Source organism: Aphelocoma coerulescens, chromosome 1 (assembly GCF_041296385.1).
Source record: "Aphelocoma coerulescens isolate FSJ_1873_10779 chromosome 1, UR_Acoe_1.0, whole genome shotgun sequence".
Taxonomy (NCBI): Eukaryota; Metazoa; Chordata; class Aves; order Passeriformes; family Corvidae; genus Aphelocoma; species Aphelocoma coerulescens.
Genome location: NC_091013.1, coordinates 7344671 through 7362577, shown reverse-complemented (window position 1 = coordinate 7362577; position 17907 = coordinate 7344671). Strand labels below are relative to the sequence as shown.

At 37.7% G+C, this 17907-nt stretch overlaps 3 protein-coding genes across 13 annotated transcripts in view; 2 read left to right on the top strand and 1 right to left on the bottom strand.

The window, feature by feature from the left end:
* CASK (calcium/calmodulin dependent serine protein kinase) overlaps positions 1-17907 on the bottom strand; it is a 188018-nt gene that overhangs the window by 83419 nt on the left and 86692 nt on the right. For all 8 annotated transcript variants that reach the window (XM_069025606.1, XM_069025686.1, XM_069025205.1 and 5 more), the window contains one exon: positions 16667-16739. In XM_069025606.1, the coding sequence (XP_068881707.1) occupies positions 16667-16739 (73 nt within the window). The remainder of the gene's footprint in view (positions 1-16666; positions 16740-17907) is intronic.
* Positions 1280-8834, top strand: GPR34 (G protein-coupled receptor 34). 4 transcript variants are annotated; one of them, XM_069027082.1, is made up of 3 exons: positions 1280-1379; positions 2896-2968; positions 3199-8834. In XM_069027082.1, the coding sequence occupies exon 3, from the start codon at positions 3224-3226 to the stop codon at positions 4361-4363; it is 1140 nt and encodes a 379-aa protein (XP_068883183.1). In that variant the 5' UTR covers positions 1280-1379; positions 2896-2968; positions 3199-3223; the 3' UTR covers positions 4364-8834. The 4 variants fall into 4 exon arrangements, with proteins under 4 accessions (XP_068883183.1, XP_068883102.1, XP_068883041.1 ...); XM_069027001.1 differs by lacking the exon at positions 2896-2968; XM_069026940.1 differs by having other exon boundaries at positions 2896-8834.
* Positions 8894-11422, top strand: GPR82 (G protein-coupled receptor 82). Its single transcript, XM_069028371.1, has 2 exons — positions 8894-9112; positions 10240-11422. The coding sequence occupies exon 2, from the start codon at positions 10269-10271 to the stop codon at positions 11310-11312; it is 1044 nt and encodes a 347-aa protein (XP_068884472.1). The 5' UTR covers positions 8894-9112; positions 10240-10268; the 3' UTR covers positions 11313-11422.

Genomic DNA, 17907 nt, shown 5'->3' with positions numbered 1-17907 from the left:
TTAACCCTTACACTCTTTCAATTCCCCAGCTGAAATATCCTGCCTAGGATACATTTTGTGGGTTCTTATCCTTCCCAGAGAGAACATAAAACACTATTTTGAGCCTTAATCACAGAATTCACTCATCACTTCTCAACTGCAGGAAAGAACAGGAACACTCCACAGATATTCTAGTGAGGGATATTGTTTAGGTTTCTAAACTGTATTCCAGCCATTGCTATCTATACCTTTGATTTTTCACAAATAAGAGTGAGGTGTAACTGATAAAAATGAAATAATATACAACAATTTGGATGGATATTGACTGCTGCAGGAGGAAGCAACATACAGACAGAACCTATTGGAACACAATTTAGTATTAAATACACATACCTAAACAATTGCATTTAATTTAGAACTTCCTGTATTTACTCAAAGCCTCTCTTTTCAAGACCATAATATTTTAAATGAAGAACCTCAAATTTGTATACTACTTCCTGAGAATACCTTACTGCTTAAATTGCAAAACTAAGAAGAGTGCACAGGAGCTACCAGAAGTTCAGTCTGACCACCTGTAAAATCATCATCTCTAACCACACACATCTTTTTGTAAAAGTTCCAATTATACGAGAACAAAGACCTTCAAGACAATGCTCTTCAGGTCTTCATTAAATTTAGGCCTTGTCATAGCAGGTCTTCTAGAATCCACTCTAAAATTTCTAATTTATACATGTAATTTTCAATTCCTTATGCCCTACTTGAGAGAGTATTACCAGGTGGTATTATTGCTGCATATTGTATTTCACTTCTGCCTTAGTGAAATGGTTAAGCTGCACGCTTTGGGCACTTTCACATCCTCTCATTGCTGTCATTTTGAGTGAGAAAGAACAACATTTCTAATCCCAGGCAAGGAGAAAGGTAGATGGGAGAACTATATAAACAGTACCAAAATGTACCATTCCACTGTGGTGTTGATTTATCTTTACCCTACACTTGAAAAAGTGACACTATTTCCACGAAGTATTAAAGAGATGACAGACTGTACCAACACCATTATCACCCAAAATTCCACTGGCACTGCTCACCAGAAACAAAGTCTCTGAGAAAAAAATTCAAATCTCCAGAGCAAAACTGAGAAAAGTTTATTACAGAACCTTTCCCAGCAAAGCCCAAATAAACTGGGTATTGCCAGTTAAAAATTGCCTTTAAAAAAACAAACCAAACCAGTTGCAACACTAGTTAAAACTTCCCCTTGTTGCCAATTGTACGAGTCAGCTGAAACTCACCACTTTCACAAAGAAGCTGCTGCTGTAGCTTTCTAATAAGAGGACCTGCACGTTTCTCCTCCCTGTCTTCACCAGTGGTTTTGAGACTCAGCAGAACGTCTTAACGCATAAATGGTAAGTGGCTTCTTTTATACTTAAGCTGTAGTAAAATAAATCTCTACTAACTGTAAAGGTATTGCTGACCTCCAAACCCCTTTTCAAAGTATACCTAGCTTTAAACATATCTACTTGCTTAGACGTGACACAACTTAGGACAGTGCTAAGTTTTGTTTCCAATGCATCTGCAGCGTAACCCAAGTCTCTCTTTCATTGATCTGAACTTGTCACTGCTTATACAAGTCACTACACCCAACATTTTTATAGGAAAGCAACTTAAACATGAAGTCATAGCAGTAGATGGGTTTCAAGATGTATTTGAAAGCATTGCAGTTGAAAATCAACCTTTTGAAATTACTTCTTGCCCTGAAGATATCATGCGGCAAATATGAGGACAGCTGTTTTTGAAACTGCTAACACACCCTACAAGTTTAATGCAATTGTAAAGTCAGACAACATAGAATGTTAAAATATTTTAGATTGTCCTTTCAAGAGTTCAGATTTTGTATATACATCAGGTCTTCTTAAGAATTTTCCCTGAAGTGTTGCCATTTTTGCTGCTGTAGCCGCATCACAGAATTAAATGTAAATTTGCATTTTTTAAGACCTAGCATGCAAATTGCATGGCCTAGACACAGACCTAGCATAAAAAGCTGTTTTAAAGTTACATATACAGCAATGGTTTTTTGTTGTTTTTTTTTTTTTTTTTTTTTTTTTTTTCTCTAACAGTTGCCAGACAACTAAGTTCAGAGTGCCAAAACCACTTCTGAAAATTTTGTGAGATTACGGGAAGAAACCTCTTTCCTCTGCTAAAAAATATATTCTAAATAAACTTTTTAATGGCATTTCTTGTTGCTAAGACAAACAAGTTGAAGTTTTACCATTACTTGTCAATGATAACCATCTCTCTAAACGGGTCAGTGTGACTACTCTCCAAACCACACTTTTCTGGTTTTCCTTTCTTGGTCAAAGCTGACTTTTATCTTTCACATTGTAACTTCCTGGTCAGGAAAAAGATGAAATTAAAAACTATCCTATGAAAGCAAAGGAAGGTTTGAAAGCAACCTGTTACTGCATTAATGTGATTTCCAGCTATTAGTTGTTTATTTGTGCAATACTGATTTGTGAACAAAAAAAGGGAAAAACCACTTAAATTTATATGAAGATACACTAATTTATATGAAGATTACTAAAGACAAGCTACTGTAATAATACTGTCTCACAAGGTTACTTGTAACACATTAGGTAGCCAAATAATTATTAATTGACAAAGACTTTTTTTATTGAAAACCAGTGAGTTGCATGTGGGAGATCTTGGGTACTCAAAAATTAACACAGGTAAGTTTACACAGCTAAGTTTAGACTTGTTTTAATATATTTTATGTACTTTGTATCAACACTGAAATACTTAGCTATGCTTACCTGTCCCTGCACCTTAGTTAAAAATTCTTCTGTGCTAGAAATACTGATACTAACAAGTGAACTTTAAAAAATTATTTGTTCTTATAGATAAATAAATTTCTTAAATTTGCAGGAAAATATAATAGCTTACTTGCAAAACAACACAAGACAGTAACAAAGCTGGAATTACAGAAACAGTTACCCATGTGAGTACTCTATACTATGTGTTCTTTCTTGGCTGCAGATTACCTAGACTTCCATTATATCATGATATCTGGCTGCAACTCCTTCTATTCAGCTACACCAATACTTTGGTGCATTTACTCCTTTTAGCTACTTCCTTTTATATTTATATCACATTAGACTGTAGGCAATAAAGCAAACAGACACATGAACGGAGACTTAATTCTTCAAATTTCTCTTTGTTTCTCTGCAGAACAGCTAAAAATCCTTTGCAAAGGATGGCTGCAACTTCAGCTGATTTACTGACCATTACTCCACACAAGGAACAATTCTGGAGTAACCAAACCAACCTGATCATAAACGCCTCAGAAATTCACAATGATGCCAGCTGTCCCTTAGATGACAACTCACTGTCACTTGCTTTGATAGTTTTTTATTCTGTTATTTTCATCGTTGGATTGGTTGGAAATATGATAGCCCTATTTGCTTTCCTGTGCATTCATCAGAAAAGGAATTCTATCCAAGTTTACTTGCTAAACGTAGCTGTTGCAGACCTTCTGCTGATCTTCTGTCTTCCCTTCCGGATACTCTATCATGCCACCAACAACAGCTGGATGTTTGGGCGGATTTTATGCAAGGTGGTGGGAACTCTGTTTTACATGAACATGTATATTAGCATAGTACTGTTGGGACTAATTAGTCTCGATCGTTATATAAAAATAACTAAGTCTGTGAAGCGTCCGAAGATGCTGACCACGACCCGGAGCGTGCAGATCTGCTGCACCGTGTGGGCGATTGCACTGACGGGATTTATAGTAGTAGTTGCACCATCTTTCTTCAAGACTGAGGACAGCAACTCTACCCTGTGCTTTCATTACCGAAGCAAAAAGAATGCAAAGACAGAAGCAATTTTAAATTACATCACTGTTCTGATTTTTTGGATAGTTTTTTTCCTTTTGATACTTTCGTACATTAAAATCGCCAAGAACCTTCTGAAAATTTCGAGGAGAAGGGCAAATTTCCCCAATGCAGGAAAATACACCAAGACAGCAAGAAACTCCTTCATTGTTCTCATCATTTTCACCGTCTGTTTTGTGCCTTACCACTTGTTCCGGTTTGTCTACATCACCTCACAGTTACAAACCCCATCCTGTTATTGGAAGGAGATCATTCACACGTGCAATGAGGTGATGCTCATATTTTCATCATTCAACAGCTGCCTAGACCCAGTTATGTATTTCCTAATGTCCAGAAGTGTCCGTAAGACTGTATTCCAACTGATTTGCAGAAAACTTCATGGAGAGTCGAGCCTAAACCTGGAGAGCACTTCAGACATAAAACTTGGCCAATACACACAAGAGCGATTATCGACCACCACTCCCCACTCCAGTTACTCAAGGAAGAAGTCTGTGATTTGAATGTGTAAATGAATCTCTGTCACTCCAGGACACCAATTTCAGATCACAAAATTCTCTACTCTGCAGCTACTAATGCTGCCTCTTTCCTCCTATTAAGAAAAATGAGAAGTCCTACTTCTGTTTGTGAAAATGAGAAGTTGCTTTTCAGAAGCATTTTGCTCTTGTTTATCCAAGAAAACAAATTAGGAAGTTCTCAGACATCTTGTGTTGGACTAAACTAGAACACTAACTCTTCAGGGAGATTTCCATGAAGGGATTTGAACCTGTAAAAGTAAACGTGTATATATGCATTAATATTAGTAACTTGTGTATGTAAATAATAGATGAATTTTGCCAAAAGTAAATTCTGTCCTATTTGAAAGATCTAGATACCATTACAGATTTTATGTATTTTATGGTTTTCTCTGTTTTAATAGGTTTCAAAGAGATCAGTATTTTAACTACATTTATAAATGTATTTTTAAAGAAAATATTTGAGAATTTAGTAATATATGTGGCTTAAAAATGAGGTGAAGAATACAACAGCTGTTAATTCAGTTATACGTGCAGAAGGCACACTGAGTTTTATTAAACAGCAAAACTAAAATATTCAATCCTAAGTACCTTATTATATTTCCAACATTTTAGTGAGTGTCAAGGTCAAACACCTGAGGAAAAGCAAGAAAGGCTTTCAGAAAATTAGGAATGAATGAAGGAGAGATGACATGTGGGTATTTCCTATGATTTCCTTCAATATGACAAATTTGATGACTGTAGCTACACAAAATAGTTCAGCAAAGAACATAAACTCCAAGAACTGAGCAAAAAGAACTGCCAGGCTCAGCCAGTGGTCTACTCCTAGATTTCCAAAGCCACACATTCCAGCTGCACGCTTCCTCCCTGGCATCAGCCTCCTCTTTCCATGTGATTAAAATAATCTTGATAATTGCTGATGCCATGTGAACAGCAATATTTCATTGCCACAGCTATATTCTCAGATTCAAGCTAAACAGCTTTATGCATTTAGGCACAAACAAATTTCAAACTGTAACATTTCTTAAAAACCAGAGAGCTGAAGGTGGGGGATGTCTGGCACGAAGATGACTAAAGCAGCACAACCATGAACAACTTAAATGTCTGGCATAACAGACCAGAAAGGTCAAAGAAATAGAGACCAGATATCAAGCTCTGTAAAATAAGGATTTGTTATCTTGACACATACAAACAATACTGCTCAAGAAAGCAGGTGTAAAGAAGTTAGTTTTAATATGACTACCAGTAACTTCTCTAATGGATCATGTGACTTTTAATGCCAAATCCATCTGTGTGGATTTTTACTAATTCCATAGAATATCCTGATTTTACAGAAGATACTCATAATGCTCTGATTGAGCAAAGTAAACATAAGACATCACCTCTGCTAGATAGAAACTAGTTTTAATTTTGATGTGATTTTACATCGCTCAGATTTGATGAAACTGGATATAAACACATCTAACAAATTACAATGACTAGCCAGTCTATTTTGTTTCCATTTTTAATTAAAAATTATGGGGTTACATAATCTTCAAAAGAAATATTCCCACAAACATGCAATTTCATGAAGATACAATGGTAACTGCATTTTTTGTTAAACATTTCAGCATACAACAGAGATGTTTGTACAGTAATTTTGGATTCTCACAGTAATTGCATTTCATGATCTTTTATCTATAATTTTGTCATCCTATTATATTGATGCTTCTCTTGGTTTTGTACTTGTACAGTGCAATTCTATTATGCAATACTGTAGTTCTACATAGTTACATCAATTCTGGTACATCTAGTAGAGTTTATAAACCATAAACCATACATTTCACAAGATATATACGTTATCTCATCATTCTTTCTCTGTCTGTGCTTAGTCTGTGAGCAGTTGGTTGATGATACTGAACAGCAGGTCAGGGTGAGGGTTTGGGCTGGGGAACTCAGGAGAGGATAGACATGAATGACAGCAGCTTGAACAAAATGTGAATTCTAAAATTCTTTTGAACGAAGTGTTAAAATCAGAATTTTCATTTACAAGGTTTGTAATTCATGGACACAGCAGTATTGCCAAAATAGACTCAGATCTCTTCAGCAGACCAAGTAACAGTACAGGGCTTCGATTTGGAAAATCCAAACTGCATTAAAAAAATCAACTCTCCAGCTCAGAAATGAAAATCTGAAAGGGAACAGGTCTATTAGGAAGTCTCTAAGAGCAGGCATGGCACAGAAGAGGGGAACAGGAATGACTACATGATCTTGAGAATGCAGCATTAAGGCAGCAGCAGTCAGAACAAAGAAACAACCACAAAAAAAATCAGAAAATACTTTTGGATTTCTACAACTGTAAAAATCAGTGCTTCAAGATGTTAAAGGCCAGATGTATCAACTGGCTCAGAAGGAGATCTGAAACTAGACAGCACTGTCATGTAGGAAGCAATTAGTACTGACCAAGAAACAAAAGCAGGTATCTCTACTCTTTAAAAAAAAAAATAATCCTTACACATTTTTTCTGCAATCAGTATTCCCAAACTTGAGAGTAAAATGTCAGACTTTACAAAAAAGTATTACTGAAGAGCAAACAGTCCTGAAACACCTTGGGAGATCTGCTGAAAGTTATACTGTGACATGTCAAATGACCACAGAATCAGTCACTCAAACAGTGTGTGTCTATCTTCTCCTCCTCCCAGTGCTTTCTAATTCCCTGAGTCTTCAGGTGAACTCTAACACAAAGGTAATTCTGTTTATTTTGCTTTCTGTATTTAAAGGCTAACTCAACACACACCCCATATAATTGCACAAACCTCATTTTCCTCTTTACTCAAATCTATAACACATCCTTGCATTTCAACTGGTGTACCAAAATGCACTGGTCTTTTGCTGGTTTTGGCTGGGTTAGACACCTTCACAATATGGGCTGTGGTTTGGGCTTGTGATCAGAAGTGTTGATAACACAGGGATGCTTCAGCCACTGCTCAGCAGGACTTCTCTGCCTATCAGAACACCCCACCAGTGAGAGGCTGGGGGTGCACAAGGACATGGGAGGGGACACAGCAGGGACAGCTGACCCCAGGGATAGCCCAGAGCACATGGTGCCATGCTCAGCAATGAAACCAAGCAGGAAATTTGGCTGTGTTGCCATTTCTCAGGAACTCACTAGGCACCGGTCAGCAGGGGTTGCTTTCTACCACTTGAGTTTTTTGTTTCTCTCTCTTTTTTTTGTTTGTTTTTTTTTATGCTTATTAAACTCTTTATCACAAACCATGAGTTTCCACTTTTACCCTACCAATTCTCCCTCCCAGCCCACCAGAGAGGAAGTAAGCAAGTGTATGGGATTTAGGTGCTTTCTGGGATTAAACCACATCCTCCCTCTTTGGCACCCAGATACTGGCAGATTTGATCAGAGTGTGTCAGAGCAGGAGGGAGCACCAAAGGGGAGGTCTGTTCTGCAGCAAAGCAGCCACAAGAACAAGAGGGGGAAGATGCAAAAATCTTAAACAAGTTTTCTTGCTTTTACCCTTCTGATTCTCCCCCCCATCCCACTGAGGGGAAGTGAGTAGGCAGCTGTGAGGGCTCATCTGCCTCCCGGGGTTAAACCACAAAATCAACTTTCATTTTTGCACTGAAATTAATTTAACAAGAACAAGAATTAAAAAACATGAGGAATAATTACAGCTTTACAACCTAATTACTAATACTCCACAGCAAGTAAATGCAATTGTAAATGAGTTCAGCTATAAATTCAGAATAGGAAGCCAGCTTACATGTCCATTGTTTTAGTAAAAAAATTAGTAATAATGAGACTGAACAATGGTAACAGACCAAGAAGGTGAATTCTCACAGTCCATGTTTAAACATAAAGCATAACCAGCAAAACAAGAGCCTTAAACTTCTGTTCTCATAAAGGAACTTAATTTATAGCTGTTGAATAGCCTCATCTGACAATGTGATGTATCAGAAAGGAGAAAACTTAAAAGTCTCAACTTCTGCAGAGCTAAACAGAGTTTGGTCTGTGATCATACCTATGCTATGGAGGAAGGAAATTGTCCTGTGTACACTTCTGGATGATTTGTGTAAAACAGTGTATTTCTTGGACAATGAGTTCATTTTCCCTGACTGAACCCTAGGATGCATCAGCTGTAAATTGCTTCCACACAATCCATCCCCTGACCACGTGAGAGATGTGCCCATCTGGTCACTCATGTGAGGACAGACATGGATACAGTATTATTGCACACAGGCTTTGGGAATAGACAGCTTTATGACAGCTCCTGGAGCTGAAGAACTGTCATTGAAAAGACGAGTTTTCATGCATAAGATAGCAGCCTGAAGGAAAGTGGGCAGTCCTAAAGAGAACCCCTCCACCCCTGAAAGAGGAAAGCACTATATAAAGAATTGAAAGGTGTTTCTGTGACATACCTAAATGACTGTTAACAGTTGCTCTTCCATGCTATCTCCATCTTTTTTTTTTTTTCCCTAATGGAGCCAATCCTGACCTAATTTCAAAGCTGCTTTTGTACACACATCATCTTTTCTGAACTTTAGATGCCTACCTGACTTCCGTCAGTCAGTTCTTGTAAAGGAAAAGTGCACACTCTGAAAACCTACTTATGTCAGAGAGAAATTTTTCTTAACTGTACTCTCCAGCTTCCAGTGCCATCATTTTCACTGCAGTAGTGGAGATAAAACGGACACCAGACAGAAATATTTCCTCTCTGCAAAGGAAGGTGCCTGCAGCTTGTATAGGTAAGCTTAAACTTATTACTTCTTTGTTGCACCTGACAAAATTTGGTCAATGGCACAAAAATTTTTGTTAGACTTCTAAAATGAGTAAATTCAACAATGACTTGGTGAATTTAACTCATTGTAATAAAACAATTTAATACATTTAGTGTACACTGAAATACAAGAGCTATAAAAGTTAGTTTAATTTGCAAGTTTGTCAAACACTGCCCACAGCACAAGTTTTATTCTTGGTGTCTGGGCTTTTTAACATTACTACACAGAATCCTCTTTAGCATCTATGTTCATTTGCTTACAGCTGTTTAAAAAAAATTATCAGTCTCTAAGTTTCAAATCTGTTAGTTTTTTCCATATGATTTGATATGGAAAAAAAGCTAACTAGGATACACTCCACTAAAACATATACGTATACATATGCATACAGCAGTAAAAACTCTCCACTACAGGTTTGTAAGCTGAAATACCAGTTTTTATACACAGTCATTGCACAGAGATTTAATTTCTTATTTTCGGTTTGGAAACTGAGAAAAGATTGAAAAATGAACTTGGAAAAAAATTAATATACTGCAGTTTTCAACAACCATTGTATATGCTAAAAAATATAGACTGAATTGCAAAATGTACATCTGACATTAGAGCTCTGATAAAGTAACACCAGATACAGACATGAGCATAAAATAAATATATATAGTGAGATTCTTGCAGCATACAGACTAATTTTTAGTTAAATGGAGGTACAGATACTCTTTGCATTTCTGCAATTAAAGTAATGCTTTGCACTTAATTTGCTTATTTAATTTTAAATGGTCTGTAAGTGGTTTCAAATTAGGTTACAGATGTTCCAGAAGACTGAGAAATAAACCAAGATCACAGAAGTTATTGCCAGACCCTAGCTTGAACCTTCAGCTTTCTAATTTACTTTATTAGATTCTGTGCATGTAAAAGCTTTGGGGTTTAACTTCTCTTCATGAAATCTCTGTGGAAGAGAACACCCAAACTGTAAACTCTTGCAAACTTAAGATAATAGCAGTGTTAAGAACACTGAAAAGTAGGGGGGACAAAGAAAACAGCTGAGATTAGGAGAGAGGTTAGATGCACATTACAAGAGAATAATTTTTTAATTGTTTCAGCTCTGACCACTCAAGAAATACTAGCATAAATGAATAATTCAACATGTCTTCACCCATCACCAGCTACCACTGTAGCTCTCCCCATCATCTACTCCTGCCTACTTCCCGCTGGAGTCTTTGGCAACATTCTCGCCGCCTGGACATTTTCACAGAGAGCACCCACACGAAGGACACAGTACATTTACCTGGCCAACCTCGTCACTGCAAATCTGCTGGTTTGCAGCACCATGCCCTTCCTGGCTGCCTATTTTGCAGATGGGCACCGCTGGCCCTACGAGTCCGTGGCGTGCAGGATCGCCCATCACCTGGGCACGCTGGTGATGCACGTCAGCATGTACGTGACCATCACCATCCTGTGCTCCATCGCCCTCAGCCAGTACGCCACGCTGAAGAAGAACAGCGGCACACAACACTCCCAAGCGCTCCCTGGAAACTTCCACAGGCACCTGCTTCACAAATTCCGGCGGCCAAAGTTTGCTAAATATTTGTGTGTCGTTATATGGCTGATTGTGCTCTGCGTAACAGTCACAGCCATCACGTACAACGTCCAGGAGAAGGTTTCAGCTGAGTTCCTGACCTGCTACAACATCAGGGTAGAAGTTGGTGGAAGTCCTGCAATGATTGCAGGTTCTCTTGCCACTGTGGGCTTTTTTCTGTCTTTTATAACAGTTTTGTGGTCGTACTATTCTCTTACCAGACACCTCAGCAAAATACAAAAAACCACCTGCATTGGAGAAAAACATCTAATTTACAGAACAGTGAAAAGAAACATTCTTGTCATCCAGATGATATTAACTGTCTGCTTTCTTCCATATCACATTTTTAGGCCAATTTTTTATGTACTGTCTAAAGATAATGACTGCCCAAGGTTAAACTACCTAGTGGAAATTAAAAATTTCCTTACTTGTCTTGCTGCTGCTAAAAGTAGTTTAGATCCCGTTATAACCCTTCTGTTAGATAACACATTTAAGAAAAGTCTTTACAGTTTGTTTACAAAATCCACACCAGAACATCAACAACATAATGATGATATTTTCACTGAAATGGGAAGGAATATGGAAAGATTTTCATAGACTATAAAAAACAATAAATTATTTTTAACTACCTAGAGGCAGGCTTTGATATGAAATGGCAAATATTTAAATAAAATGGTAACACATTGTACTTTCTTTTCAAATCATGTTGCGTGCTACATCAGCATTAGCCATAATAAATCCAATGTGTATATCCAAATGAAACCAAGCAATTTGTGCAGTGAACTATGTAATACCCACTCATCCACGTAATACAAAGACATTTTGCATTTGACCTATGGACAGTTCCTTCTACCTAAAAAGTCAAGGAAGAAGGCAAAAACTAGGCTGAAGTTGAGGACTCAGTTCTCTCTTTCTATCAAAAAGAGTTTTGGATACAGGTTTCCTTTACAAGAAAGTTGAACAAAGCACAGACATTTTCTTTGGGATGGCTGAACCACAGTTGTGCTACACATCCAAAGGCCAAGTTCAGCAAGACAGAACTGAGCAGGTAAAGCCTTCCAGATGGCAAAGTGCTGCTGACAGGACTGGTTTTAGACCAACAGCTGCAAGTCTGGGTGAGCAGAGCTCTTCACTACCAAAGTGTGTTTATAATTTGCATAGACACAAACTCAGAACCCACTATTTCTGTCCTTCCTGAAATATATTTTACAGGGAATGTAGTTAACTCAACGCAACGCCTGCCTGGGGTTGCTTCTCTTAACACAGTTTTTCATGGCAGCATAGGCTGAAGTCATTCTTTCTACACTTTTCTAGTCACAACCCCTTGTACCCCAGTGCTTATCAAAATGCCAAGAAAATGAACAAAACTTAGGGAACTACAAATCTAATATAACTCTGTGATAGACTCTGAGCAAGATCCCACTCCAGCATTCCTACATAGCACTAAAAGATGACGTATGCCTGACTTTTTTCCTATATAATCTGTCCAGGAAGATGTCCTTTAAATTTTTTAACTGCATCAAAGTGTTTCTTGTTTCAAATAGTGGAAAAGATTTTGTGCAGTACAGGCAATTTGAGAAACTACAAATTGAGTCCTGCATTGGTCTAGCATTTGACAGAAGAGTTCATGGAGGAAAAATCCCCCAAAACATAAAGGCATGAGGGATAAGGGAGAGTAAGAAAAACACTACAGCAAAACACAGCTCACGTGGTAAACTTGCATTGCTTAGACATGCTGGTGCCAAAATCAGAAATCAGCAGATGACATGTGAATTGTTTAATAAAAAAATATACAACAATTTGTTTCTATTGCAGTGAACACAAAATCCTAAGGCAAATAGGCACAGCACCTGGTTTGCAAAGCAGTTTAGAGACCACAAGTGTCTGTCAAATTTTTGGTTAAGCCATTCAAATGTGCTGCATGGGAAGCCAGCTCATCAATCAGAAGACATGAGTTTTTTAACTGTCTGGGGAAATGACTGCAATAACATATAAGCATATAAAACCCACATAAACTTAGTGACCAGAAGGTTGGTAAATGTTCAGCTCCAGGTAGGCCAAGCAGCATAGACACACTTCACAGCAAAACTGCTTCTGAACATACTAACAAGTCAACAGGAAAAGGGCTGGACAAAACAAGCATGGAGACCATGAGATAGGGAAGGAGAGCCACAGGAGTGAACATAAAAAGGGGGAAAAGAGCATTGCCTGAAGAAACACTGAGAAAAAATACCGAAAGTTTTATTTTTGGAGGCTCTTAACTTCTACACTGAATGGGGAAGTGTTCCTCAGAAAAAAATGTGGCCAGGTAGGACACTTCAACTGTACCTGATAGTGGTTTTGCAGCCTTAATAACTTTTTAACAATTTAATATGTAACAAAATCCTCACCAGGAAGTTGCTACTGGGTCTCAAGAATCTAGTAAGTTCTAGAAAATACAGAAAAAGCATCAGTTATTAGTGAATGTCCCCAGAAAGCATAAAAGAAGTTTCAAAGTGAAAACAGTAGAAGGAAAGTAACATGCAACAGATTTTCTTGTTTTGGGTATTCAAAGACTGAAAAGGGAAAACAGTCTTACAGAACAGTTTCTATTCTGGTTATTTTTTATATAGTTGAATATACAGTTATATAAACATGCACATATACTACTTTTACTTGTTTTTTAGATATGCCTAAAAGCAGAAGTGTGAGAATGTTGAACTCTGCCGGCAAAATCCAAAGTGCTGTGCTACAAGCAGCTCAGGCAACGAAAGACAGAAGTGGTAACAGAGTGTGCTCTCAGAATTCATATCACTGGTTAAGTTCAGTATAGTGCACAAATCACTATGCAAATCTATCCACAGGTCAAGTCTCAGGTCACCTGGATCAACTCAGATGTGTATATGACACGCAGTGCAGTGCATAAGGCTTGGTCCTATTCCCTGGAAAAACTCCCTGGTTTTGACTCCTGCTCACAGAAATATTGAACTGAATCTTACTGACAGAGAAGGCACAATCTGTGTATTTTTGCTTTAGCAGGTTTATCTATTCAGATTGATCACAGGCTGGAAACAAGCATTCATACCCACCCCACCAAGATAAACCCATAATGAAAATTTTGGATGTCTGCATTTCGCTAACAAGCTCACCCTGATTCCAGCTGCACACCAATCAATCTGCTAATCAGTAACACATACAGATACTCAAACTACATGGAAATCACAGAACAAAGTTGGAGTATTTGGAATAAGTTAAGGATAAAACCCCAGCAACTAAAACTCTTGATGTGATTATATGAGTCTTACATCAGTTATATTAAAAGGTATTTTTATAACAAGATTTTTGCAGCAATGGAGAATTCTACATAACAATAGAGGCTCACAAAAGATTGCAAAACCTCTTGATGTTTTACTGATAAAAACCATTCTATTAAAGTTACCACAAAAATAAGCAAGTGACAAATGGTACTCAAATTGCAGCAAGAGTTTTACAGGAAAAGACAAGAATCACATTTCAGACCCTCACCCCTCCCCTTTCCCTTTTGTTGTTCCCTTACATAAAGATATCTCTGTACACAAACTGCTCTGTAATAACATTCTGTAATGGAAAAGACTCCCTTTCAATGCTGCCACTTTCAATAGCCACCTTCTGGGTATTCCTGACACAGCAAGGTTATGACAGAATGAAAAGAATGGCGGAGTCCTGTGTCAGTAGGTTGGCAGAACAGGAACAAATGTTGTGGTAAGAGAAAAAGTTCTTGACATTCACATTTCTGAGGCACAGCTGTTTTGAGTTTTCTACCTTCCTGCACCTTCTGTTTTCCTTTACAATGTGATCCAGCTTCCAAGCAGTGCAGGATCACATTAACTGAGGGTGAAGCAAATGTGGAATTGTCACTGATTATAAAGCCTTTAAGCAATGTTGAAGGGCATCAAGTGATATACCCATGCTCAAGAAACATCTGGTCTCACAGAGCAGCGAGGGCAGTTAAGGCAACAGCAGACCATCTTATGAAAGCTTTAATGTTTTGATTCTGTCATCAGAGGTGAATGTGGGGCACAGGGAGTTTGTCCCAGGCTGGACTTGGACAAGTCAGGTGATGTTTCTGGCACCAGACTACAGCAAACTTTATTTTATCTAAACTTTCTAACTCTCCCTAAATAGCCAGGAGCTAAGGGAGCACAAAAGCAGCTACAAGACACCTAAACCTTTCATGGGCTATAGGGTGCCAATTTTCCTGGGCAGCAGCAAACAACCAAGCATTTTACATTTCAAAATAACATTCAGAAAGTCTAAAAGGGAGAAAAATAGCATGACTATATCAACATTACAGATTTTAATAAAGCACTTTCACTTATTCAGCTAATTTGGAAAGTGGTCATTTAGTCTGCTTCCTTTCAAAACAATGTCTACAGTGACATCTAGAGCCTGGATACTGCAGTTAGTTTAACATGTTTTACACCCAAACCCTGTAGCTCTGCACTGCTTTTGCCAAAACAAAATACTGTTGGTTTACACTGCTTTAGACTGATACTTTAAACACTTTTTTCTAACCCATGTAATTTGAACAGGTTCATTTCTAAGGATGGTATTTAAAAAAAACCAAAACCCTGTGATTCTGAGGTTCTAAGAGACCAGATAAGCACTAAAATAAATTCCCACTTTACCCTCAGTGAAACTGGCCTCCTTCAGAGACCCTTGAAGCTGAAACTTGGTTTTTTTCAAGAATATGGTCCAAGAAAAACAAGTGGAGCTTTCATGAAGACGCAGAAACATAAAGATTATGTTAATTCCGAAATTCATGTGGTACCAAAACCAAACAATTACAAGTACCTAGACTCTTCAAGACAGAACAAGATGAGACATTCTACCAGCAATTAAGAGCCCATTTTTAGAATTTGCTCTAAGACACTACTATTAAAACACCAACCTTAAAAAAAGAAAGCCTATTACATAGTAATTGTCTTGATTTTAAAAGGAAAGGAGTAGGAGTTTGGGAAAGGTCTGCAATGTCTGGGTACAGAAGACCAAATGACTCCTTATAAAAATCACCAGTTCAGTGTCTGTACTCTCTCCCCTCACAGGTCACCTGCAGCAGTTTGAAGCACAGTTTACCCTCTCTCAATCTTCTCTACTCATTAAACTCCAAGAGCCATTTCTCAAACTGCACCATCGGAGCTTGTTAGAATTTTCCTTAATTCCTACAGACTTGACTCACTTTGGATGAAACCAAACTCTTCGAGAAGTGGGAATAACTATTTTAGGCAATGACATTAACAAATAATATGCATATTCAGATTGAAGAGAGTCAAGCCCACTTGGGTTAAAACTCCCAACTACTTACATTGCAGTACTTTGGGATAAACTACTTCCATAAATATCCATAGAAACAGTATAAAATTTACCAGATCAAAACCAGTATGTACATATGCTGGTCTTAAACACTGTATTTCTCCTCTCCTCCTTATCTGTATTAGAGAAATTTTCATAATAATAAATGTTTATTGGACTGTCTCCAAGAAGTAGATAATATTACTAATATTGTAGCATTTAAGCCTGTGCATCTCTATGAAATCTTACTGTGAATGAGGACTGTCATTATGCTCTCAAACTGATGCCAATAAACTACCAGTTCCAGTTTAATTTATGCAATTAATTTATACACACATTTTCCTAACAAGAAAAAAATGCAAGCAGATTCCATATGAATATTCAAAAACTAGAAATTAAACTGACTTTCAAAGCAAGTTGTAATCAAATGCACATGTAATTTGTGAATACAGACCTCCTAAATGTTCTGTATTGATGGAATTAGGGTGGGCTTTAATCTTACATGACAAAATAAGAGTAAAAACACACCCAGCAAATAGAATCCTTTTCTACAGCACCTCTCTTCCTCTAAATTACAGAAACTGAAATTCAGTAGTTTGCATTATTGTGGTGCAGAAAAAAAAGTAATTAAACCCCCTTACCTTCACATCCCTGTGAATTATATTATTATCATGACAGTAACGTAGAGCTTCCAGTATCTGTCTCATGTAATGACTGAAAAAACAAACACATTATGCATGACAAACCTGCAGGGAAAAATTACTATACACATGTAACAATCTAAGTATTAAGAGTCTAACTGTATAAAACTAATCAACCAATTTAACCCCAAATACACACAGTTCTGTAGAGTGGACTTTGTGTTTATAATAGTGAATATTACAACCTAAAGTTTGAGAATTATTCTGATTGAAGCCGAGGGAAATTAGAAAAGAAAAATCTGTGTTTTCCAGGTTTTTGTGAAGATTTCAAATGTTCAATAATTCTGCTTGATATGACAAGGAAGTCAGGGACCCTCCCTTTTTATTAATAACAAATCACAAAGGAAAACAGGAAGGAAAAAAGTGAGTATCAGTGCCTGATTTATCTGCAAAAGGATCGGACCAAGGCCTTGACTTGTTTGATGCAGATTGGAGAACAACCTCTTCCTCCCCAGTGTCCAAAGGATGCCCCAACAGATCACTGACCACAGCAGAGCCAAAAAAGCCAGCAGCATCCTGTGCTGCATCAGAGAATTACTCTGGGCTAAGGGAGGCAATCCTTGTCCTCTGGAGGCTCCAGCTGGTTATAGGGAATATTTTGTCCCTAGGGACATAATGAGGCACTGGATCAAGCTGCCCAGGGAGGCTGTGGAATCTCCCTCCTTGGAGGTATTCTGGACCCCACTGGAAAAAGACTTGAGCAACATGATTCAAATGCTGTGCTGACCCTGCCTTGAGCAGGAGGGTGAAATACAGACCTTGATGCCTCCTCCAACCAAAAAATCTACAGTGTTGAGAAAAGCAAACAAAGAATATTGTGGGCTTTGAGCTCAACTAACATGCCACTAGGACAGTGGGTTTTATTATCCTTCTGCAATTTTATAGACTCTTTCATCTTAGTTAATCTTGTAAGTGAAAAGGTGAAGTGACCATAAACACAGTGATACATAGGAAAGAAACAGCCAAACCAACTCCATCTAGCAAGACCAGTAAAACTCCCACCTGTCAGGCAAGTCACTTAATGCCATCATAGGAGAGATCCATAAAGGCAAACACAGCCAATTAAGTACTGGATGTGAAATACAGTTTTACTCAGTAATCTCATCTAAATCTGTAACTAGTATATGGCAAAATGCACCAAAATTCTACTTTGATTATGCTAATTATTGCAATAAACATCT

What these genes read in the sequence shown, in the direction of transcription:
- GPR34 (XM_069027001.1), top strand. Translation starts at nt 3,224, where the DNA reads ATGGCTGCAACTTCAGCTGATTTACTGACCATTACTCCACACAAGGAA.
- GPR82 (XM_069028371.1), top strand. Translation starts at nt 10,269, where the DNA reads ATGAATAATTCAACATGTCTTCACCCATCACCAGCTACCACTGTAGCT.